Source organism: Neomonachus schauinslandi, chromosome 5 (genome assembly GCF_002201575.2).
Source record: "Neomonachus schauinslandi chromosome 5, ASM220157v2, whole genome shotgun sequence".
NCBI lineage: Eukaryota > Metazoa > Chordata > Mammalia > Carnivora > Phocidae > Neomonachus > Neomonachus schauinslandi.
The window spans coordinates 66,592,652-66,618,044 of record NC_058407.1 but is presented as its reverse complement, the minus strand read 5'-3'; the positions used below and the strand labels follow the sequence as shown (position 1 = coordinate 66,618,044).

Here is a 25,393-nt window from a genome sequence, read left to right as displayed (position 1 = left end):
GGACGCTTACCGACTGAGCCACCCAGGTGCCCCTTAATTTTTATTTTAAAAGGTTGTACCCTACTACTCCCTCCCCTGCCCTGCTCTCTCTTAAAAAACAAACAAAAACAGTAAAAACAAAACAAAACCAAAAACAAAACAGAAAGGGGTGATCTAAGGTCATGATCTAAGGGTGATGAGATGGAGCCCCATGCTGGGCTCTGTGCTAGATATGGAACCTGCTTCAGATTCTCTTTCCCTCTGCCCTCCCACCCCCACTCTCTCTCTCTAAATAAATAGTAAAAAATAAAATAAATAAAAAAATAAAAGGTTGTAAACCAGAAAGTTAAAATACGTAGAAAAGTTCCAATTAAAATAATAGTACCTGCATTTTATAATTTTTCCTAATGCTAATTTTATCTTGTTAAGCTGCAGATACAAAGAAAATTTAAAAAGCCACAACACAGAAAATTGGTGTGAAACATGTACAAGTGCTGTGCTCAGAGCATGAGTATTAAAATTCTAGTCAACATTTTCTGGCAGCCAATATAAACTTAAACTACCTTGTTACAAGAAGTATATACAAGATGTGAAATTAGTATCAGTAATGCAATGAATATGTCCCTTCCTGCTATAACTTAAAAAACAGTAACTGTTAACCCACCTCAAATGGAGCTGACCCGAGGAACTGGGGCCATCAGCCCTTGTCAACCAATTCATTTAGCTACTGGCACCAATGTCAAGTACCCTGGTTCCTCCTCAAACGTTAAAAGTAGGAAGAGCAGAAGTGTTGATTAAAATAGCTTTCTGTTATAGCAGTGTTTTTGGCTGCACTGCTTATGCTTTGGGTTTTTTTGGTCTTACCTGTCATATCAGGAAATTTATTTCTATGGATACATACTTCCAGATTAAGGGAGATAAAAGACAGTTTCTGCTAACCACAAAAATTGTGTTAACATCTCTACGGATGACTGCTTTTAGTTTTTCTTCACCACGGAGCCGATGTTCTTAGTCTTCTCTACCTCTCAATGCATTTGTTGTCTGCGATAAACCGCTGCTGCTACTGTTGTCACTGCTCTCCCCTCAGAACTCTACAAAAAGTGCACCGTGCAAATGACAACAGACCTTTCAATCTTCTGCCCTGCTTGCCTCCCAAAGGGCCTAGTGACTTTGTTCAAAATAAATCACTCTAACGAGGAGGCCTGTTTCCCGCTATTTGTAAGACCATATGCATTTGGGGTTTCTTCTGTCAGTCCAGTTGATAATAGGTTACTTTCTACTTAAGAGCATACTGATTTCTTTTTAAGTTCCTATACAACAGCTGTTTGGTTTCCTGCTATTATCCATCCTTCACACATCCCATACAGAACTGTTCTAACGAATGTAATTTCAACATTGGGCAAAGGGGTACTAGCTGAGTTCCAGGAACTTATTTTCTTACTCTTCAATGTATATTTAAAAGACGATACTAATTTTATTTATAAAAAAGATTTTATTTATTTATTGGAGAGAGAGAGAGAGAGAGAGATGAGCAGGGGGAGGGGCAGAGGGAGACGGAAAGCAGACTCCCCACTGAGCCCGTAGCCTGACGTGAGGCTCGATCCCAGGACCCCGAGATCATGACCTGAGCCAAAGGCAGACACTTAACCGACTGAGCCACCCAGGTGCCCCAAACTGATTTTTTAAATTGCGCATCAAACCAGGAATAAAAATGTGTGATAGGTATCCAGCCACATTCCTAGAAGTAACTATTTTGGGGCACCTGGGTGGCTCAGTTGTTAAGCATCTGCCTTCGCCTCAGGTCATGATCCCGGGATCCCGGGATCAAGTCCCACATTGGGCTCCCTGCTCTGTGGGAAGCCTGCTTCTCCCTCTTTCACTCCCCTGCTTGTGTTCCCTCTCTCTCTCTGTCTCTCTCTGTCAAATAAATAAATAAAATCTTAAAAAAAAAAAAAAAGTAACTATTTCCTTCAACTCTGCTTGAATTGCTGTGTTGTTGCAATAGTTTCTTTTATACCCTAAGGGTATTGAGTTGTTTTCACTCAGGTTTCATTCACTTAATACTTATGAGTTTGTAAAGTTTACATAACACTCCTTCACTTGAAAACCTATCTCAGGAAGCCACCATTAGACAGAACGCTCTCTATGGGAAGAACTGTTCATTTTCTGGCCAATGCTAAATGTGAAAATTTAGTTCAAAAGGTATTTCACCTATTTCTGGGTAAATCTCAGGTAATTACTGAGCACCTCCAATAACAATATTCAATACTGGTAGATATATCTAAATTGTGATCTCCTAGAGACCATTTCACATATCCACCCTACTAATCTATCTGCCTTGGGACAGCAATGATAGGCCTTTACATTTCATTTTTTATCAAAGTAATGCATGTACAAACTTTAAGAAGTCAAACAGCACTTCTAGGCTTATAGAGAAAAACTACAGAAATTCCCACTCCCTGAAAGCACTCATCAAACCCCTTAACTGTTTCTTCTAATATTGGCCTCTTTATTTCTAAATAACATGCTTGTACTACTCTACCTCGATTTTTTTGGTTTCAGATATTTTCTAATTTTTTTACTATAGAAGATAAAGACTTTTCTCTTAGACCACTGCCCCACCCACTTCCTTAGCTGCTTCCACCGAATGTTCTTTTTTACATATCAACATTTGATATAAGCAATATTACATTAATATAACTGTATAAACATTATTCACGGCTGAACCATATACTAAATTAATATTATTTTTCTTGTACAACTGCTTGCTTTTCCTAGGGTTAATTAACTATTTTGTTTTCTCTTTTCCTTTTTTCTCTTTATTACCTATGAGTAATTTAGCTAACTCTACAACAAAAGTATAAATCTCCTCTTAATACATTCAAGCCCCTCAACTCATCCACAAAGTCTGTTTCCCACTCTCATGGAAATGCTATTCCTTTGTCCTGCTCCAGTCTGAACTGGTAACTCTCTAAAAGTTGTTTAATGGTCATTCTGATCTATCCTCTATCATCAACCTGATAATCCCATTTACCTTTTCCCTAAGCCAGAACTCATTTTTTGAATCTCACACTGTTCATTTACTTTCTTATTTAGTGAAGCATGCACATCCTCCAGCAAAATTCTGAGGAAGGGTGTGTGAGAATCAATTTTTGAGCTCTTACATGTTTGACAATGTCTATTCTACCCTAACACTTTGATTAACAGTTTAACAGGGTTTAGAATGTCCTGGGTAATTATTTTCCCCAGAATTTTCAAGACATCGCTCCAGTGCTCACATCCATTGTTGATAACATTCTTTTATACATAGCCTGTTTTCTCTCTCTAGAACCTCTTAGGATCTTATTATCTGCAGAGTTCTAGAATTTTATGAAGCACATTAGTTCTTTCCTCATTTACCAGGTATTAGGTTATTTCTTCATCCAGATACTCCCACCCAGCTACTCTGGGAAATTTTCCTTTGTAGTACCTTTTCTTGATAACTTTCTGCCTTTTAGCTTTTTTTCTTTCTGAAATGTTATTATTTGGTACTGAACCTCATAGACTAATACCCTATTGTCTCGTCAACTTTTTGTCTCACCTTCTCAGATTTCTCAGTTTATCCTCTATCCCTGTTGAATTCTACTATAACATTTTTGATTTCCAAGAGTTTTCTTTTTTTAGTCTTTCTTGTTTCAATGATGAACTATCCCTTATCTCTGAGAATATTAATTTTTAAATTGTTCCCTGTTTCCCAGCACTTGGTTTATTCTATCCAGTTCCTTTTGTCTCTGTTTTGATCTCTCTTATACTGGAGGTTTTCCCCCAAATATCTGGTGATCCTTGATTTGTGAGACACTAAAATACTGATTGAAAATGGTGAGGATGGGTGGTCAGAGCGTTTCGACTAATGGGTTTCACTGTAGGGTGATCAAGCAGAGATCTATTTCATTTGGAAATTCCCAAATATCAAAATCTCAAGTCTTTTCTCTTAGGTAAGAGAGTACCTCAGAAGATGCCTCCTATTTCCCAATCTGGGAATAAGCAACACTGCAAGTGCCATGGGTAGAGAATTAGAGGCCTTAAAATTTGACTTAATTTCCCTCTCTTTACTCTTTTGTCTCCTCTACCCTCATTTGTGCCAGAGTTTAATCTGATTTAACCACTCACTCTACAGAGTAAGGCTCCAGTCTTTGCCTGGGTGGAATCCTCCCCTACCCTGTTCAGCCAAGACTGCAGGATAAAGTCCTTTAAAACACTTTAACCAATTCTGTTTTTTGGCACCACCCATATCCCTGCTTTCAAAGATAATGGAGGTCCTCAGACCCAAGACTGCCTAAGGTTCTATGGTATGTAAACCGATTTCTTAACTCCCTGCTCCCCATGAAAGGTTCAGCTTACTGCTGAGACAATTTTTTTTTTTAAGTAAACTCTACCTGCAACATAGGGCTTGAACTCATGACCCCAAGATCAAGAGTCACAAACTCTACTAACTGAGCCAGCCAGCCGCCCCATCTGCTAAGACAATTTATCATTCACCTCACACAATCACTTGCAAGTTTTGTGGACATCTCTTATCTGCTGTCTCTTCTCCCTCGTTCTCTGGTCTTGTAGCTTAAAATTTTTCTTCTCATTCTTTTGTTGTCATTTTAGTAGGGTTCTGGGAAGGATTAGGGAATTAAACAGGTGCTATGCTTATCAATCTGTTACGCTTAGCTGGAAGCTTGTCTTATTTGTTTGAATTCAGCACATCCTAAACATGTTTCATGAAATACTAATCCCAAAAGATGTTTCATGAAAACATCTTTTCTACAATACAAACAAGTATGAAAAAGGCTCTTAAGCTTAGAGCCCATTACTTGGCAGGTACCCAATTACAGCTTGATTAATTGATTCCAAAGTTAATAAAGCCATAATTAAATGGATCTAGCATGTACTTAAAGAAGCACTCCATTAAGAAATGTCTGAAAAGGGGATACTTTTTACAAACTACATCAATTATAAACTATTAGCCCAAACCAAAGATTAATGTTCATTCTAAGAACTAAGTACATAAAGGACTTCAAAATTAAAAAAAAAAAAAAAAGTATGACAACTCAGTTATCTAGCATGAGTAAAGAAAGTAACATTTCCTTAACACATTTGCCAAAGGTATGCTATCTAACCTTTCCCAGTATCTTCAAGTGAGGCACCAGTATCTTTATCAAATGAAGAAACCAGAACAGTTTACATAATTTTACTACAGTCATAGATGATTTAATGGAAAACGAGTACAAAACCCAAGCAGCCCAACTCCCAATAAAATCTATTAGGCCTGCTACAATTTTAATGTATAATTTCTAATTCAGATAAAAGAATTTCACAGTTTCATATGCTCTATTCATTAGTTTGAGTAGTGTATAACATAAAGATAAATAACTTCAGGCATAAAGTCACACATAAATGTTCACAGAACAGTCCTTTCCTCCTTCAAAAAACTTTAAGAAATGGAAGAAGCTACACCGAGTTGCTTCTAAAATCTACTTAAGCAGTCCTAGGTAAAGAAACAAGGTTTTCTCAAGAAGTTTTATTATAAAAAGAAATTTAAATTATCTTTAGGACACAATGGCTCCTGTTCAATGTAACTGGGTAAGTAAATAAAGATGTATTTAATATGCTTAACTTGCCACTAACTCTACCTTCACCTTAATCTCTTTGTTCTGTGCTCAGTCATCAAATGCCTACATTTAAGGGTCCAAGGTTGCTTTTCTCTTGTATAAAGGTTCATTACTGCCCTAAACTTTGAGACAATTACAAGTGACATTTATAGGTTCTCTTAGGGTCTTCTAATGAGGCAGTTTGTTAATAAAAAGTATCTAAGAAATCTCATGCGGAACATGAAAAAAAAAATTTTTTTAAAAAGGAGAAAATTTTAATGTAGTAGAACCAATGAACACACACTTCAAAAGAAATGTTTCCAGCAAAGGGCAGTGATCAGACAGGAGCACCACTAGATGCTAGTAGCTCTCTATGTCACTGCCTTACATTGAATGAAGGGGCTGCTGACTCGCTTTTTTTTTTTTTAATTTAAATTCAATTAATTAACATATAGTGTATTACTGTAAAGTTCAGTGATTCATCAGTTGTAATATAACACCCAGTGCTCACTACATCATGTGCCCACCTTAATGCCCATCACCCAGTTACCCCAACCCCCCACCCCCCCTTCCCTCTCCCTTCCAGTAACCCCTCAGTTTGTTTCCTATGATTAAGAGTCTCTTATGGTTTGTCCCTCTCTCTGATTTCATCTTGTTTTATTTTTCCCTCCCTTCCCCTATGCTCCTCTGTTCCATTTCTTAAATTCCACATATGAGTGAAATCATATGATAACTACCTTTCTCTGAATGACTTACTTCGCTAAGCATAATACCCTCTAGTTCCATCCACATCGCTGCAAATGGCAAGATTTAATTTTTTTGACGGCTGAGTAATATTCCATTTTATGTATGTATGTATGTGTGTGTGTGTGTATATATATATACCATATCGTCTTTATCCATTCATCCATCGATGGACATCTGGGCTCTTTCCACAAGTTTGGCTACTGTGGACATTGCTGCTATATGCATTGGGGTGCAGGTGCCCCTTCGGATAACTACATTTGTATCTCTGGGGTAAATACCCTGGGTCGTAGGTGATGTGGGAAACAAAGGCAGAAGAAAAATTAAATTTACTATCTAGAGCCCACTGACAAGTCCTTGAAAACAGGCAGAGTGACATTCCTCTAGGGACTCAACTGGCAATCCTAGCCTGAGCTGTAAGTCTACTTTAATGTATAAGAATTCCTTTGGAAACTTCCTTTATCTCTAAACCGTCCAAGATATGTGATGGTAATCACCCCCCAAGCAGATGGCCCACCGATATACATCTGAAGGGTCTCATGACTAAGGTTTTATTAGATGGTAATAAATGACCTTTCCCCCACAATAGCTAGCCCGCTCAAGGTCCTGGAAATCTTGCTTCCAAAATTCCTTAGAGACTTGCGCTATCCCTAACCCCCTCCCAACTTGGAAGTATATAATGGGCCACTCCTCATGACCCTGGTACAGCTCTTTCTGCCCACGTGTCCTGTCCCCATGCTTTAATAAAACCACTTTTTTGCACCAAAGACGACTCAAGAATTCTTTCTTGGCCATTGGCTTTGAACCCTAATAATGTCTTTCCTATATCAGTAGGGTAGCTCTATTTTTAACTTTTTGAGGAACCTCCTTACTGTTTTCCAGAGTGGCTGTACCAGCTTGCATTCCCACCAGCAGTGTAAGAGGGAGGAAAGGGAAAAGTAAAGGTAAAAACTCTTAAAGGTCCTATTCCTATAGCTGTGGTTTATGAACTTTAGTCTGGAAAAAAAAAAAAAAAGACTGATAACACATTTCTGAAAGGTAAGGCAAAATAAGGTTAATTGATCTATTAAGTAGGGAACAGACATGATGCTATCAAAATGATAGTTAATTTTATATTAATTATTTTTTAGCTCAAAAGTACATCCAAACAAGAGCCATCAAAATAAATAAGATAATAATTTGAGTTATAAAGGCTGCAGACAACCATAAAGTGAAAGGCTTAAGATGGGGAACATTACTAATATCAGGCTTTAGTATTACTGTGTGGTGGGAAGAGGCACCGGATATGGAGTCAGAAGACTGATCAAATTCTGGCTGCTCCAACTGTTAGCTGTGTGATCTTGGCCAAGATACCGAGCCTTTTAAAACTGTCTGAAAGTTTACAATTATGAATGATTCTGAACATTCCATAAAGTACAAAAAATGACACCTACAAAGCAGATTTGACTAATGTTAACATTTAGCCATTTTTATTTAACATTAATCTGTCTCCTTCCTTCATTAAAGGAAACTATTTCCCTGAATTTGGTGGTATTGTTCTCATGCATATTTTTATTACTTAAGCTTCCTGAATCTCAGTTTTCTATCTGTTACACCTATAGATCAATTATCTTTTGTTATCGGGTAGTTGCAGCCAAGGACAATCAAATAGTAAGTAAGTAGTTTATAGTCACTACCACTTTGCATGATACCCTGGAAAATGCCATTTAGAAAATACCCACAAGAAACTTAGAATCATATAGGAAAAAACTCATACACCCAAGACAATACACCGTATTTTGATGAAGTTAACTATAAGGTCTTGAATAACTTTATGTAACAATATGGGGGGAGGGCGGAAACGGCCAATTAAATTCTCACAGTACATTTTTCTTTAATTACAGAAAACTTCAAACAATACAAAAGTAGACAGAATAGCATAATGAAATCCCCATATACCCACATCCCAATCTCCAAAATTATTAATTCATATCCAGTGTTAATTTATCTACAACCTTCTCAGGATCATTTGGAAACAATTCCGGACACTGTATCATTTAATACGTAAATATTTCAGTATATAATTCCAAAAAGACAAGTGCTCTTTGGGAAAAAAATATCCTTAATACCATTCTCACAAATAAACAAAACCCCAGTAATTCCTTAATATCAAATACCCAATGTTCAATTTTCCCCAATTGTCCATAGTTGTATTTGTTTTTGTTTTCTAAAAATTTTATTTATTTAACAGAGAGAGAGAGAGATAATGCACGCACAAGCAGGCAGAACAGGAGGGAGAGGGAGAAGCAGACTTCCCGCTAAGCAGAGAGTCTGATGTGGGGCTTGATCCCAGGACCCCGGGATCATGACCTGAGCTGAAGGCGGACACTTAACCAACTGAGCCATCCAGGTGCCCCAAGTTATATTTGCTTCCTTTCTTTTTATGACATGTTAGAATAAGGATCCAAATAAGATCCATAAATTGTGATTGCTTAATGTTTGTCTCTTTAATTGATGGGTTCTCCATCCCTTTTAAACTCCTTGAAATTTTCGGACTGCAGAAACCAGGTCATTTGTGTCTAAAATTTTGCTGATTGCATTCCCTTGTAGTTGCTTAATATGCTTCTGTGTTTCTATACATCCTGTAAATCAGTAGTCAGATTTTTAATCAGATACAGGGTTTTTTGTTTTTACTACTGTATATCTGTTATTTACTTCCGTAAGGAGGTGTTTAATGGTTGCTGCTCTCTCCTTTGTGATGCTAACAGCCATTGCTGATCACTGCCTAGGATCCATTAATTCATCAGAGTTTACAAAATGCTGATATTCAAAATCTGTAATTCCATCTAAAATTATTTGCTGAAATATTTCTAAAAAAAATTAACTTTCCTTTATTACTGTTCAATTATCCTGATGTACAGTTTACCTAGGAAAGGCATGAGAGATGCTTTGATATTTTTCTTCATATACCGGTTTTCAAAGTAAGTTAACCTCCTAAACAGACCAATTAGTTAGTCTGTTTGCTTATAAGGTAGCAAGATGAACTCTTGGACTTCAACATATCTGTAAGGTCTCAATAACTATAGTTATTACTCTTCTTGATGCTGAAATTGCCCCATTTTTGGCTACAGGGAGCCCAATCAAATTGATTCCAAAGACTTTTTGTTATGATGCAAGTAGTGTTTAAAAACTTGCTTTTAGAAAAATGTTCTAGGCACATCTTATTTATTACCTCAAACCTGGAATCAGTCATTTATTTCAAGGTGCCCTGGTACTTTCATTGGAAAATGGTATTTGGAGAACACAATCTAGGCACCAGGGCTGGGGTACACTGTTTTCATATCACTTAGAAATTTTATTTTATAAATACTAAAACAGCTCTTTAGTGAACTTGTACTGGAAAGAATCCCCCCCAAATTCATGTCCACCTGGAACCTCAGAATATTATGACATTTAGAAATATGATCTTGGGGCACCTGGGTGGCTCAGTTGGTTAAGCCTCTGCCTTCGACTCAGGTCACCATCTCAGGATCCTAGGACCAAGCCCCACATGGGGCTCCCTGCTCAGCGGGAAGTCTGCTTCTGTCTCTCCCTCTGATACTCCTCCCCGCTTGCACTCTCTGTCTCAGATGAATAAATAAAATCTTAAAAAAAAAAAAAAAAGAAATAGGATCTTGGCAGATGCAATAAGGTAAGACTGATATGAGACCATACTGGATTAGGGTGGACACTAACTAAATTCAATGAGAGTGTCCTTATCAGAGACAGAAAATTATATAGAGGGAGACACAGAGGAAGAACATATAAAGACAGAGACAGAGATTCCAGTGATGCAGCTACAAGCCCAAGAATGCCAAGGATTGCCAAGAGACACCAGAAGTTAGGAAGAGGCAAGGAAGGATTCTTCCCTAGAACCTTCAGAAGGAGTATGGGTCTGCCAACACCTTGACTTCAGAATTTTAACCTCCAGAATGGTAAGAAAACAAATTTCTGTTCGTTTAAGCCAGCAAGTTTGTGATTAATTTGTTATAGCAGCCCTAGGAAACTAATATTGATCTACTCATTGTTTTTTTTCCTGTTTTTAAATAAAATCATAAATAAAAATATACAGGTATAATAAATAGCTGAGGTATTTGTAAAACTTCCTTAAATGTAGAATCAAACTTTTTCTAATTACACACCTTCCTTGACTTACAATGGGGTTATATCCCAATAAACACACTATAAGTTGAATGAAAATACCTTAAGGTGCATTTAATACACCGAACCTACTGAACATCACAGCTTAGCCTAGGCCTACCTTTAACACACTCAGAACATTTCCATTAGCCTATAGTTGGGCAAAATCATCTAACACAAAACCTATTTTATAATAAAGTGTTGACTATCTCATGTAATTTACTGAATACTGTACTGAAAGTGAAAAACGGAATGGTTGTACAGGTACAGAGTGGTTTTAAGTATATTAGTTTTTTTACCCTTGTGATTGCATGGCTGACTGGGAGTTGCCCAGTATCACAAGAGAGTACTGTGCTATATATCGCTAGCCTTGAAAAAAAATCAAAATTCAAAGTGCACTTTCTACTGAATGTGTATCACTTTCACACCACTAAAAGTCAGAAATCCTAAGTCTAAGCATTGTAAATTGCAGACCATCTGTAAGATGGCCCGAAGATAAATAGATCTTATTTGCATATGACATGCAAACATCCATATTTCTTCAGAGCACCTCTACTTGGTTGTAGAGTAGGCATCTTACATAAGTTCAACAGAGAATTCCTGATTATACCCTTCTAATCATTCAACCAGCCTTCACCATTTCAGTAATCAGCAACTCCATTTTAACAATTCATCAGGCCAAGATCTCAGAATCAACCTTATACCCAACATCCAATCCATCAGCAAATCCTGTTAATTTCACCTTTACAATATATTCAGAATTGAACCACTTCTCACTACTTCCACTAATACCTTCTTGACCCAATCTACCATGATCTGTGGCCTAGAAAATAGCCACCTAACTGGTCTCTCAGTCCTCTTATGATCTATTCCCTTCTTAACAGGCAGAGTTATCCTTTAACCATATGTCAGATCATGTTACCCCAGAAAATGCTTCTCATCTCACACAGGCCCTAAAGGCCCTGCCCACCAATGTCTTAATTCTTCCTCCTCTACCTATCTAACTCAATCATTCCAGTCATATTGACCTCCGTGCTATTCCTTGACTATACCAAAGTTGTTCTTGTCTCAGGGCTTTTGCACTTGCTGTTGTCTCACCTAGAACACTCCTCCCTGAGATATCTTTATGGCTTCATCCCTTAATTCTTTTAGGTTGCTATTCAAATATAAACTTATCCAAGAGGATTTCCTTGACCCCTTAATGAGATATCACCTCCACGATGTCATCACGCTTTATCACTTTACCCTGTTCTATTCTTTAAAGCACTTATCACTACCTGTCATATTATACATTTATCTTTTTATTGTCCACAGAAGGTACTCCGTGAGCAAGCACCTTTTGTCTCTTTTATACACTACTATACTCCTAAGAGTCTAGAACTGTGCTTAGTATGGTTTGTTGAATGGGGTGAGCTGATCTCAATTCTCTTTGGCTCTACTAGTATGAACATCTCATACTGAGTACATGCTGTGTACGGATTTAGAACTTAAATCTGAGTAATTTTCATTAAATACAATACCTAAATACAAGCTAACTATGTCATCAGGTATGATGATTGAATCTACTTCAATGCAAGAAGTAAAACTGGCAATGCTGGATGTATTAAACTCCCCAAGTACAAAGCAGTATCATAGAAAAAACTAAAAGGAAAATCACCAAGTACCCTCAAATCAATCCAGATGTATAAATACATTTGCTCATAATTACCTAGGTATTATTAGTACTTCTGTAGTATCCACTCATAAAGCATAATGAGTATCTCTGAGTACCCTAAACCAAACAAATAACTCAGGCATCTTAACTTAAGTAGACACAGCACTAGGTTACAGGGCTTGGACCGTATTAACCTTCTGGCAGGAATAGTTTTCTCTCCCTAAAAATAAGGCCTGCAGAAGCTATATGCTAAAGGAAATTACAGTAGTCTTAAAATTAAGATTAATACAGTGAGAGCATGCCAAATTATTTAAAGAAAGTCTATAACATCATTTAATCTTCCTCAGCAGTAAATTTTATATCAGATCCTAGAGTTACTGAGCAAAGGCTATCCATAAAAAAGGATGCTAATCTATAGCAATGACAGAAAAAGTTTTGATATCTAAAGTTTTTAGCAAAGAAAATGCTGTGTGACCACAGAAGTCCTTATACTGCAATTTTATATAAATAGTAAATTCAAAGGTAGTAAATCTGAGGATCAATGAACCTGAGAGATCATGTTAATTCCAATCAGAAAAAGGAACAACATCCAAATCTCATAATCTATAAAAAATGTTGATTATCATTTACTCTTAAGAACAATGAATTCATTAATTCTTTGGATCTATAAATAGAAATTCATTGTAACCTAACCTGGAAAATAAATGTTCACCCCCTTGCTTACAAACAACTTATAGTAAGTTTTTCTTTGCAACAGAAAAAACAGCCTAAACCCTGAGGAAGAGTCACAAAGCACTGTGGTGCCATTTTTCTCAGGCCCTTGCAAAGTTTTCCTACATTAGAGGACCATGCACTAGACAAGAACAAAAGGAATATTTAACTGCTCATCTTCGTTTCCAAACAAAAGTTTCAAGTTAGAAGTGTGGCTAGAGGCCAAACCACAACTTCTTCTGGGAACTGTGAATTAACTTCCTACTGCCACAGACCTCTCTCAGTAACTATAAGGCTACTGCTTACAGTTTCTGGCCCACAAGGTATGTTACCTCATCTCCCCTAAGGACTTTTGCACTAATGAGTGGAATAAGACCATATGCAGGCTGCTAATCACCAAGTAATTAGAAAACAGTCTTCTCTCCTTTTCCTTTTCTAACACACACACAAACACCCACGTGTGGGCACATGCACTCAAACTCAAATCTCTTCCCTCCCTCAAAGCTGAGTATAAAAGGTGGGGGGGGGACGGCATAAATGATTCTATGAAAGGTTTATAGAAGACTGAACACAATGTACAGAGCTCAGTAGAGTTCTGTGTATGACTATTTTCCAAACCAAAATGTAACCAAGAAGAACTTTAACACAAGCACTAAAGAAACAAAAAAAGGTAGAAAACACAAGTAAAAAAGGTCACTTACTATGTGTCATCTTCAAGTCATTAAGTTTTGCATTTAACAGATCTTCTTTTAGGACTTTTTTCCTGTAAACATTAATAAAGAGGTGAAATAACTAAAAGAAAATTGTTGTTCTGCTCATTTATTTTTCAATTCACTGCCAAGCAAAATGAAATGGATTATGCACTGAGTTTTAAATTCTAGCAAAGAAAGCATGACCAGTTGCCACTCCCCACTCAGTTGCTACTCTCCACTCCAATGACTTACAAGGGAGTTTCACTACCAAGAAAAAAAAATACCACAATCCCTTTCCCTGGAACTGGTAGAAAGCATCAGAAAGGAAGGGGTGTCAGGATTTTTGTACTACTTTAGAAGGGAGAGGCAACAATGAATGGATATCTAAGTGCTGTAGAGACTAGGTTATATGCAGTGAATTTAAGATTGAATGAAAGGAATGCTAAAAACATCCAAAGACTCCAAAATAGAATATACTATAAATATTCAACAGCTGACAGATATACTATAAATATTCAATAGCTGACAGATTTTCCACCTTGGGAGAAATCATGAAGGGGCTGACTTGGTAGGCAAAAGCAAATTATTATTTTGCATCTGCTACTTCTCTGTACCATCCTGCTACCACAAATCCCTGAGAAAAAGCAGTTAAGCATATGGACTATCTCAGCTGTTAGACCCACTGTATGGCCCTGTTATAGGACATACAGTGATGACCACTGCACTCTCAGTAAGGGCCAGAGAATTGTGGTAATTCAGAGGAAGCATAAAAATGTATATCCATGACACAGTCATAGCTAGTGATAGGAGATGGATCAAGAATGAAGCTAGCAGAAGTTCTTCAGTGTGCTGGGAAAGCGTGCTACTATTTTCTATGTAAACATAAATGCAAGAATCAAAACTGACTCATAGTTAAAAGAAGATGTTAATAAAATTTGCTCTAATGCAAACTGGGTTTATGGCTGGGCTCTTTGAATGGGTGTTCCATGAATCCCTTAAAATCACATACAAAGTTTTGTCTGTAAGTATATTTTATGACCTGTTTTCCGGTAGAAGGTGTCTATAGCCTTCTTCAGATCCTCAAAGAAGTCCATAACTTCCAAAAAGATCTAAAGAGCTGCAGTGTTATAAACTGTGGCTTGATTTAATAAACCTTAAGAACTACTACCAACAGTTTAGTACCTAACTAAATCGACTCTGTTAAGAAATAGTATTCTGGGGGTGCCTGGGTGGTATAGTCTGTTAAGTGTCCGACTGACTCTTGGTTTCAGCTAGGGTCGTGATCTCAGGGTCGTGAGATCAAACCCCAAGCGAGGCTGCATGCTCAGCACAGTCTGCTTAGACTCTCTCTCTCTCCCTCTGCCACTCCCCCTACTAAATGAATGAATCTTTAAAAGAAAAAAAAAAAAAGGAGTTAGTATTCTGATTAAATGTACTAATGAATCATAGGTTTAATTACGAATTTGACAGTATGTATTGTCTTAAGAATACAATTTTTGGACAGCTCTCAATATATGTCAGATCAAAATGGGCTTAACTTTTAAATGTATTAGAACAATTTAAGTATTAGTTATAAATTAATTTCCAATACATTATTAACTCAATTTAGTTCAAAAAATATGTTAAATACCTATTAAACTCAAGTACTAAGCACTGTATTTCTAGGCAATTACATTTTAACAACAGTAATTAAAGAAACAAATCCAAACATGTTAAAACAAATGGTTGTTATGGTAGGTACCAAGTGCCTGCTACAATACAAAAAAAGAAAATTATAAAGATAATAATAAGCAGTTTCAATTAGAACTGTCTCATGAAGAATGTTGTGCTATATCATTATTTACTTTCTACTTTTTGTACATAAATACTAGAGCAGTGCTACTCAAAATGTGGTCAGTGTACCAGTGCTTATTCATTATTGGTTTGTCATATACAGAAATGAGTAAGCTTTAATTTACACTGCTATAACATTTTCATTTTACAAAAATATCTAAACAGATTACAGAAAAAAACAAAAAAAACTCCTCAAAGAGAGTTCAAATTCTATTCTCAGATTTCAGCTGACCCTTTCTTAAATTATCATGTGCCTTAAAAGAAGTTAATTAAATACATTTAAATCCCACATCGTTAAATAAAAAAAGAGAGTACTCTTTTTTATTAGCTATCTTCTGGTTTTAAACATTCGCACTCTACTTCTAAAATTCATCACTAACCTCATACAGCTTTTAGAATTTTCACAACAGGAGAGCTGCTTCTTTAAAGAGCTTTCAGTTTTCTTGTCTTTTGTTTCTCTCAACTGTCTTTTTACTTGAACCTAGAAGAAAAGCAAAATCCCTTATTTAGAGTGATAATCCAGCATCACAAATGATAACCTATCAATTCCCCTTTGAAAGGATAAAAAATTAAAGATACAAAATTTTCTGAATGAAAGGGTAGCCCAAACACATATGCTTATTCATTCAAGCATGCTAAACCGTAAGACTGGTAAGTGTGCTAAGCTCCAGGGAAACAAAATAGTGAGAGGCATGTAAACAGAAAGTGCTCATGAGCACAGATCTCTGTGTGTGTGTGTGTGTGTGTGTATACACACACATACATATGTATATAGGACTGAGAAATTAACTCTATTTGATGATAACAGAGAAGACTTTAATGAGTTGGTCTTAAAGAGTAGGAATTTGGGGGCACCTGGGTGGTTCAGTCCCAGGGTCCTGGGATCAAGCCCGCATCGGGCTCCCTGCTCAATGGGAAGCCTGCGTCTCCCTCTCCCTCTGCTTGTGTTCCCTCTCTCACTGTGTCTCTGTCAAATAAATAAATAAAATCTTAAAAAAAAAAAAAAAAGTAGGAATTTGTCTAAGAAAAAAAATACTCTGAATGGAAGAAAGAACACAGTTACAAGGACAATGAGAAGCCAATGCAGATAGGGAAGAAAATATTAGCAGGATATGAAGTTGATGTAATATATTAGGACCAGATTGTAAAGGGCTTCAAAGAAGAAAATAATTCCATGGGAACCAGCGAATAAATGGAGGTATTAAAGCAAGTGAATGAAATGACCAAATTTGTTTTTCAGGATAAACTTTGCCAGTGATTTGGAGAATGAACCAGTTAAGGAGAGACTATAAAGGCTGGGAAACCAGAAGAAAGCTCTTATAGTTGTGTAGATCTACACTGCAGGAGACAATCACTAGCCATATGTGGCTACTGAGCACTGAAATGTGGCTTGTCTCAATTGAGATGTACTCTAAGTGTAAAATATACACTGGATTTCAAAGATCTACAACAAGGTAAAACGTTTCAATATTTCTTTAAAAATACTATATGTTGACATAATACGTTAATTATGTTGAATTAAATATATTATAAAAATTTATTTTAACGGTTTCTTTTTACTCTTTCAATGTGACTACTAAAAGTAAAAAATTTAAATTATAGTGGCTTGTAGTATATTTCTATTGGCAGAACCAGTCTAGATGACAGCATGAAGGCCTACAAAGAAGTGACAAAAGAGGAATGAAGAGAAAACAAATTTATGACATTGCTCAGAAGGACTAGGCAAAGATGAGGGAGAAAGAAAAAACTGAAAACTCCCACATGAGTTCTGGACATGTTAATGTTTACATTCCTCGGTATGCTACATGGATGGAGATGTCCAACAAGCAGATGAAAACATAAATCTGGTTCTGAGGAAAGAGATCTGGGCTAGTGATAGTTTTAGAAGCCATACTAATATAGGTAAGAGCTGAAAGCCACTGGAGTTCTTGAGAAGATTTAGAGAGAAAGTATCCCCAGAAAATTGAAAGGAATTTAAAATTTAAGAAATGATTTTTAAAAAGGTAAGGAAGGCAGAGAGATGGTAAAGACTGTGAAAGGTCAGAAAAGTAAAACAAATGAACACTGATACAAACATTCATAAAAGGACATCCTATAAGCCAAAGAAAATAAAGGGTAGTTAAGAGCACCACATGCAGAAAACAAAAAATTATTCTAAACCTTAGTGAGGACACGTTTACAGAGATAAATGTTCAATGTGAGTTGAAAAGCAATTATGAAAAGAGAGTAACCAAGTATAGATGTCTCATTCAAGGTTAGCTGGAAAGGGATAAAGATAGTAAAGGGAAGATTCAGAAGTAAAGGTCAAAGGAAAATATTAAGAGCATGTAGTTAATATCACATAGTAAGAAATAATTGTTAAGTCTGACTAAATTAGGTTAACCCTGCACCAAACTTTTAAAAAAAGATTTATTTATTTGAGGGAGGAGGGAGGGGCAGCGGGACAGAGAGAGAAAGCCCCGAACAGACTCTGCGCTCAGCGTGGTACCCGACCTGGGGCCCAATCTCACAACCTTGAGATCACAACCCAAGAGAAAACCAAGAGTGGGATGCTCAACTAACTGCACCACCCAGGCGCCCCTGGCACCAGACTTTTAAGTAAAATACAAACCATATTAAAGAAAACGTAAATTGTTAGTCCAAGCAACAAAACAAAGTTTTAGAGGAAAATATCTTTGGAAGCTAGTTCATGCCAATACATCTTCAACATAATATATATAGTCTGGAAAAACAGAGAATCTGTCTTTCAGAGAAGCCATGCTTTAATTTTTATCATAGTATTACACATTTATATTAAATCTTTTCTCCAAGACATACTAATTTATATAGATTTATAAGTACACAATGACAACAGGCAAAATCATTTTTTACATATGTCATGTTATTTGAATTTTAGTCTCATTTGTTCCTTGTCAATGAGACTGATTTGGTAAAAATATATCAAAACAAATTATAGATACCTACACTGAGGAGATCTTATGCTTAAATAGTCATATGTCGCTTCCATACCCCTTCCTACTCACAAAGACAGTAACCAAGCTGTTAATGGACTTATCATGCTACTTGGGAACAGTCCCCCGCCTCTGCCCCCCATCACTGGCATCAGGTATCTATATAGTAAGAATTTTTTTTTTTTTAAGATTGTATTTATTTATTTGACAGAGAGAGACAGCGAGAGAGGCGAGAGAGGGAACACAAGCAGGGGGAGTGGCAGAGGGAGAGGCAGGCTTCCCACGGAACAGGGAGTCCGATGCGGGGCTCGATCCCAGGACCCTCGGATCATGACCTGAGTGGAAGGCAAACGCTTTTTTTAAATTATGTTAATCACCATACATTACATCATTTAGTTTCTGATGTAGTGTTCCATGATTGTTTGCGTATAACACCCAGTGCTCCATTCAGTACATGCCCTCTTTAATACCCATCACCAGGCTAACCCATCCCCCTACCCCCTTCCCTTCTAGAACCCTCAGTCTGTTTCTCAGAGTCCATAGACTCTCATGGTTCGTCTCCCCCTCCGATTCCCCCCCTTCATTTTTCCCTTCCTATTTTTTTTTTTTAACATATAATGTATGGTTTCAGAGGTACAGGTCTATGATTCAACAGTCTTACACAATTCACAGCGCTCACCATAGCACATACCCTCCCCAATGTCTATCACCCAGCCACCCCATCCCTCCCACCCCCCACCACTCCAGCAACCCTCAGTTTGTTTCCTGAGATTAAGAATTCCTTGTATCAGCAAGATCATATGATACAAGTCTTTCTCTGATTGACTTATTTCACTCAGCATAATACCCTCCAGTTCCATCCACGTAGCTGCAAATGGCAAGATTTCATTCCTTTTGATGGCTGCATAATATTCCATTGTATATATATACCACATCTTTTTTATCCATTCATCTCTTGATGGACATCTTGGCATCATTAGTTTTTGATGTAGTGATCCACGATTCATTATTTTCGTATAACACCCAGTGCTCCGTGTAGTACATGCTCTCTTTAATACCCATCACCGGGCTAACCCATCCCCCCACCCCCCTCCCCTCTAAAATCCTGTTTGTTTCTCAGAATCCATAGTATCTCATGGTTCGTCTCTCCCTCCGATTTCCCTCCTTCATTTTTCCCTTCCTTCTCCTAATGTCCTCCATGCTACTCCTTATGTTCCACAAAGAAGTGATACCATATAATTGACTTTCTCTGCTTGACTTATTTCACTTAGCATAATCTCCTCCATGTTGATGTAAAAGTTGGGCATTCATCCTTTCTGATGGCTGAGTAATATTCCATTGTATAGATGGACCACATCTTCTTTATCCATTCATCTGTTGAAGGGCATCTCAGCTCTTTCCACAGTGTGGCTATTGCGGACATTGCTGCTATGAACAGTGGGGTGCATATGGCCCTTCTTTTCACTACATCTGTGTCTTTGGGGTAAATACCCAGTAGTGCAATTGCTGGGTCAGAGGGTATCTCTATTTTTATTTTTGAGGCACCTCCACACTGTTTTCCAAAGTGGCTGTACCAACTTGCATTCCCACCAACTTGCATTCCCACCAACATTTGTTGTTTCTTGCCTTGTCAATTTCTGCCATTCTAATTGGTGTAAGGTGGTGTCTCAATGTGGTTTTGATGTGAATTTCCCTAACGGCTAATGATGATGAATATTTTTTCATGTGTCTGTTAGCCATTTGCATGTCTTCTTTTGAGAAGTGTCTCATCATGTATTCTGCCCATTTTTTGACTTATTTGTTTTTTGGGTGTTGAGTTTGAGAAGTTCTTTATAGATATTGGATACCAGCCCTTTATCTGTAGTGTCATTTGCAAATATCTTCTTCCATTCTGTGGGTTGCCTCTTTGTTTTGTTGACTACTTCCTTTGCTGTGCAGAAGCTTATCTTGATGAAGTCCCAAAAGTTCATTTTTGCTTTTGTTTCACTAGCCTTTGGCGATGTATCTTGAAAGAAGTTGCTGTGGCCGATGTCAAAGAGGTTACTGCCTATGTTCTCCTCTAGGATTTGGATGGATTCCTGTCTCACGTTGAGGTCTTTCATCCATTTTGAGTTTATCTTTGTGTATGGTGCTAGAGAATGGTCGAGTTTCATTCTTCTGTATATAGCTGTCCAATTTTCCCAGGACCATTTATTGAAGAGACTGTCTTTTTTCCATTGCATATTTTTCCTGCTTTGTCGAAGATTATTTGACCATGGAGTTGAGGGTCCATAACTGGGCTCTCTATTCTCTATTAATAAAAGAATAAAGTCATCTGCCCATGACAACCCTGAAACTGTGAGAAGTCTCTCTCAAGATCTCTACAAATCCCTGTATCCTTCCCCAATTGCTCATTTTCCTTCAAATACCAGCATTTAAAAACAAAGATACCAATTTTTTTTTTTTAAGATTTTATTTATTTATTTGACAGAGAGAGACACAGCGAGAGAGAAGACACAAGCAGGGGGAGTGGGGGAGGGAGAAGAAGGCTCCCGCTGAGCAGGGAGCCCGATGTGGAGCTCGATCCCAGGACCCTGGGATCATGACCTGAGCCGAAGGCAGACGCTTACCGACTGATCCACCCAGGCGCCCCGATACCAATTTTTTTTTAAGATTTTATTTATTTGACAGAGAGAGCAAGAGAGGGAACACAAGCAGGGGGAGTGGGAGAGGGAGAAGCAGGCTTCCTGCTGAGCAGGGAGCTCGATGCGAGGCTCAATCCCAGGCCCATGGGATCATGACCTGAGCCGAAGGCAGACACTTAACGAGTGAGCCACCCAGGCGACCCAAAACAAAGATACCATTTTATATTTAGTTTTATTGGCTTAATCTTCCAAACATCATAATGCTTTTCATGAAAAACAATTTTTGGGTATTTCAAACTTAAGCTTTTGTGGGGTTGGTCTTTTAATCTAATATTCCATTTCAAACCCCTTTTCAATGGAAAAATGTATTCAAAGCACTATCCAATTAATTAGTAAATGTTTCTGACATATAAAAGTCCTCACACTAAAAACATTCTAAAAATGTACACCTCCTGCAATTTAAGACTAAATGTGAAACTTCTTTTAGAGCATCAGAAGTAATTTTGTGGAAAATCATAAGGTGACTACCATGGATATGTCTTCTTTAAGAGGGCAAAGAAAAAAAAAAGGTTCAGAATTTTTGTAGCCTTGTAGAAAAGTCTGGGCTTGCCATGCTGAAGAGGAATAATAATCACATATTAAAACTAAAGTTGAACAATTCATAAATATACTCAAACTGGCAATCTATTAAGGGAAAATCAAGTTTATACAGTTTATACAGTTCATGTTGCAAAGCAAAACATAAGCCTTACCTTAACACAACCTTCCAATGCACTCAATTTAAACACTGCCTGAAATGGTTTTCGGTCAACAGGACATGAAGCCAGTATCTGAAAAATGATTAGCAAATTATAACTTCACAAATGTTTCTTTAGAATAGATCAAAATTAAACTATAACAAATGCATTTATAATAAGTTTTCCCCTGGAAAAGGAAACAGAAAAATAATTTCTCTTCTTTCAAAGATAAAATAATTTCCACCTGTACCATGTCAGAGTAATAAATGTCTTAAATTTGTTCAATTCATTCAGACATTTATTAAGCACCTACTGTATGCTAGATAAGTGTACCTACTGTATGCTAGATAAGTGCACTACAACAATCAACGAGAGATAAAATCTCCATTATCAAGATATCAAGATAATACCATTTAGACCTGCTTGCCCAGCTGAGAACTACTGGTATACTGAAAGGAGAACTACACTGAAATCAACAGCTCTTATGACCTAAAGCACTTGGGCAACTGTAGATCAGCTGCAAAAGAATGGTTTGGACAGGTCCCATACAGATTTTGATATTCTATGACTTAGTATTTCTCCCCAAATCAATTCTTTTGAATAAACAGTTATACCAGCAATAACTTCTCCAGAAGTAGTTTCCTATATATCCTTTAGGGGTAGCCAACACATATACGTATATATGGTGTATCTTTTAATATATAGATAATATTAATTCATATGCTGAACTGAATTTTTTCTCTTAATTATCTATCTTAAATTGGTTTATATTATTATTTCTGAATGGTCCCATTCTCAATTAATAGCATGGTATACTTAAGGGTTTTAATTTACACTTTCTTTTATATAAGTAAGACTGGGCATATTTTCATATTTTTAAGAGCTTTTCAAAGTTCCTTTTTTTTAAAATTCTTTATTCATGCCCTTAGCCTAACTTTTTTATTAGGTTTCTGGCCTTTTTAAAATTGAATTGTATGCATTCTTTACAGATTAAGGAAAATTTTCTTTTTTTTTTTTTTTATTTGAGAGAGAGTGAGAGAGAGAGAGAGAGCACATGAGAGGGGGGAGGGTCAGAGGGAGAAGCAGACTCCCCGCCGAGCAGGGAGCCCGATGCGGGACTCGATCCCGGGACTCCAGGATCATGACCTGAGCCGAAGGCGGTCGCTCAACCAACTGAGCCACCCAGGCACCCCAGGAAAATTGTCTTTTGATCACTCTGATTCTAAATGAACTTTACTTCAATAAAATTATTTCCTATACTTTCAAAATAAATACATATCAACTATAGGAGTTTCTGTGATTAGAGTATTTAAATATTTGTATAGGAATAGGTTTATATTATTTAAATAATTTAATATGGAGTATGTTGCCCATTAGAGTAGGAGGGAAGATTCTGTACCATATAAAAATACCAGAAGGTGATATTATTAGTACTTACGGTTATAAAAGTAAAACAGGATTTCAACAATGTAATAGCAACAGTCCCACAAGATAGTAATGGAATTTGATAAATTATATTCTCTAGTGAAAAATGTTGTCATTTTTGCCTCTCTGGACTTTGGAACGTACCAAGATATGCTTATACAAGCACAGTAGATCAGACTACATGAGCCTTTGATCATAGAATACATTTTCACAAAGTCTGTGAATCACTTTGGGAGCAGCCAAAATATAAATTGAGTTACTTTTTACTACTATAAAAAGTAGTTTTTCTTTTCCTGTTAAGTAGGCCTTGATAAAATGCTTTACCCACATCTGAATTAGGACATGTGACCTTACTGCATTCAATCAGTTCAGACTGGTAGAAGCCAGCTCAGCTTACTTCCACGTACTATGGATTTAGGATGCTATTACTTCCCTTACAGAAAACTTGACCTTAAGAAGCTTTGCAACAAGTAGTGACAAAGCTGTCCATGTCTTTTTTAGTAATGCACTGCAAATAGCAATTCTAGTTCAAGGAATTCAACTATGTGTTTGTTGTTTACCATATTAGCATTTACTGTATGAAATTTCTTAAACTAGAAGTTGTATTAATATATTTATAATTCAAAATAGTATTTAGAAGTAAAAATTTTCAGGGCGCCTGGGTGGCTCAGTTGGTTAAGCGCCCAACTCAGGTCAGGACCTCAGGGTTGTGGGGTCAAGCCCCGTGTCAGGCTTCACGCTGGGTGTTGAGCCTGCTTAAGATTTTCTCTCCCTCCTGCCCCTCCCTCTCTCTGACTCTCTCTCTAGTTAAAAAATTTTTTTTAATTAAAAAAAATAAAAACTTTCAAGTTCCTATAAAGTTTCAGAATATACTTATTTCTATTTTAAAGGTAAATTCAGATAAACATTCAAAAAAAGATAAAACAAGGGCAGATGAAAACTTTGTTTCTATCCATGTTTTTTAAAAAACGATTAACAAAGATGTACGGAAGCTCTGATTTTACTGTCTACTTTCATATCTTGCCCTGATAAGTAACCCTGAGCAAGTTATAGACTTTGTGTGTCTCAGTTACCTCATCTGTGAATATGCAGATAATAGAACCTCTCTCTAAGGTTCTTATGGGAATTAATGGAATTAATCTTAGAAGAGTGTATGGCATATACTAAGCACTGTGTAAAATCTTCTAAATATCAACTAACTTCACTGCACAAACAAAAACAAAAAAAGCTTAGTTCATTAACAAAAAGACAACCTACCATATGATGTATACATGCACGTGAGAGACAGGAGTTCTTAATGATTTTTTGTTGGAATTTGCAAAGTTCATGACATATATGGAAACTAAAATATTTCATTTTATCTATTTCAATTTGTAACACTAAGATGGAACAAAGAAAGAAAGCCACTGTGTTCAAGAAATTTACTCTATATTAGGTGCATCGAATCTTTCAAAAACGCTGAAATTACATAACTGTATTTTCTTCCTTATGAAATTTCCTCGTTTGAAACCAGCTAAATGGCACTCCTGCCTTGAAAACTGGCAGTCTGAACCTGAGCCATTCCATTTTGATCGGTTTCAAATAATAGGGTTCTGAGTAAGATTTTGGTTTTGTTCTCTTCTCCTTAAGCAAAATTGCCACAGATTTAAGGTTTCATTTGAAGAAAAGGCTCCACTGCTCTTACAAAAACAAAACAACAACAACAACAAAAATAGTCGGAAAACCACTGTTATCTGTTATCAACAATTTGTATATACTTAGATTTTCTAAATCTAGTTAGTACTAGAAAATAAGTTAATAGATTTTCTTTAGCTCAGGCTCAGCCATCAGAAAAAATGCTGAAACCAAGTTATCCTCCCCAGTTAAGGAAAGCATAGGTCAGAAAACAAGCTACCTATAGTAGACAAAGTATCTTTGCTATGGCTACTTAGAAATGATGATATCCAATTCTGACCTCAGAACAGTTTAACAAAACATTTCAAAGGGGAAACAGAAAAGAAATTCGGTTATCCGAGTTAAGTCTTCATAACATACTTCAATAAATTAAGATTGACTAAAGAAGAATACAAAAGAAATCAAAACAGATTTTTAAAAAATTAAGTAGATCACTAATTTTTTGTTAATGTATACTATAAGAAAAGTACACATGGCAAAGTTCAAAGACACCATCATTAACAGGTATTAATGCATAAAATTACACATAACGTGATGATCAAATGCCTTTACTAGAAAGTTTTACAAATAGGGTTTTAAAAATGGTTTACATTGGC

At 36.7% G+C, this 25,393-nt stretch overlaps 1 protein-coding gene across 1 annotated transcript in view; it reads right to left on the bottom strand.

Moving 5' to 3' along the window:
- The window catches only part of SCAF11 (SR-related CTD associated factor 11), a 75,915-nt gene that overhangs the window by 13,265 nt on the left and 37,257 nt on the right, over positions 1-25,393 (bottom strand). Inside the window, exons 5-7 of the mRNA XM_021704794.1 lie at positions 21,714-21,791; positions 15,767-15,867; positions 13,563-13,624 (exon numbers count right to left, since the gene is read on the bottom strand). Of these exons, the coding sequence (XP_021560469.1) occupies positions 13,563-13,624; positions 15,767-15,867; positions 21,714-21,791 (241 nt within the window). The remainder of the gene's footprint in view (positions 1-13,562; positions 13,625-15,766; positions 15,868-21,713; positions 21,792-25,393) is intronic.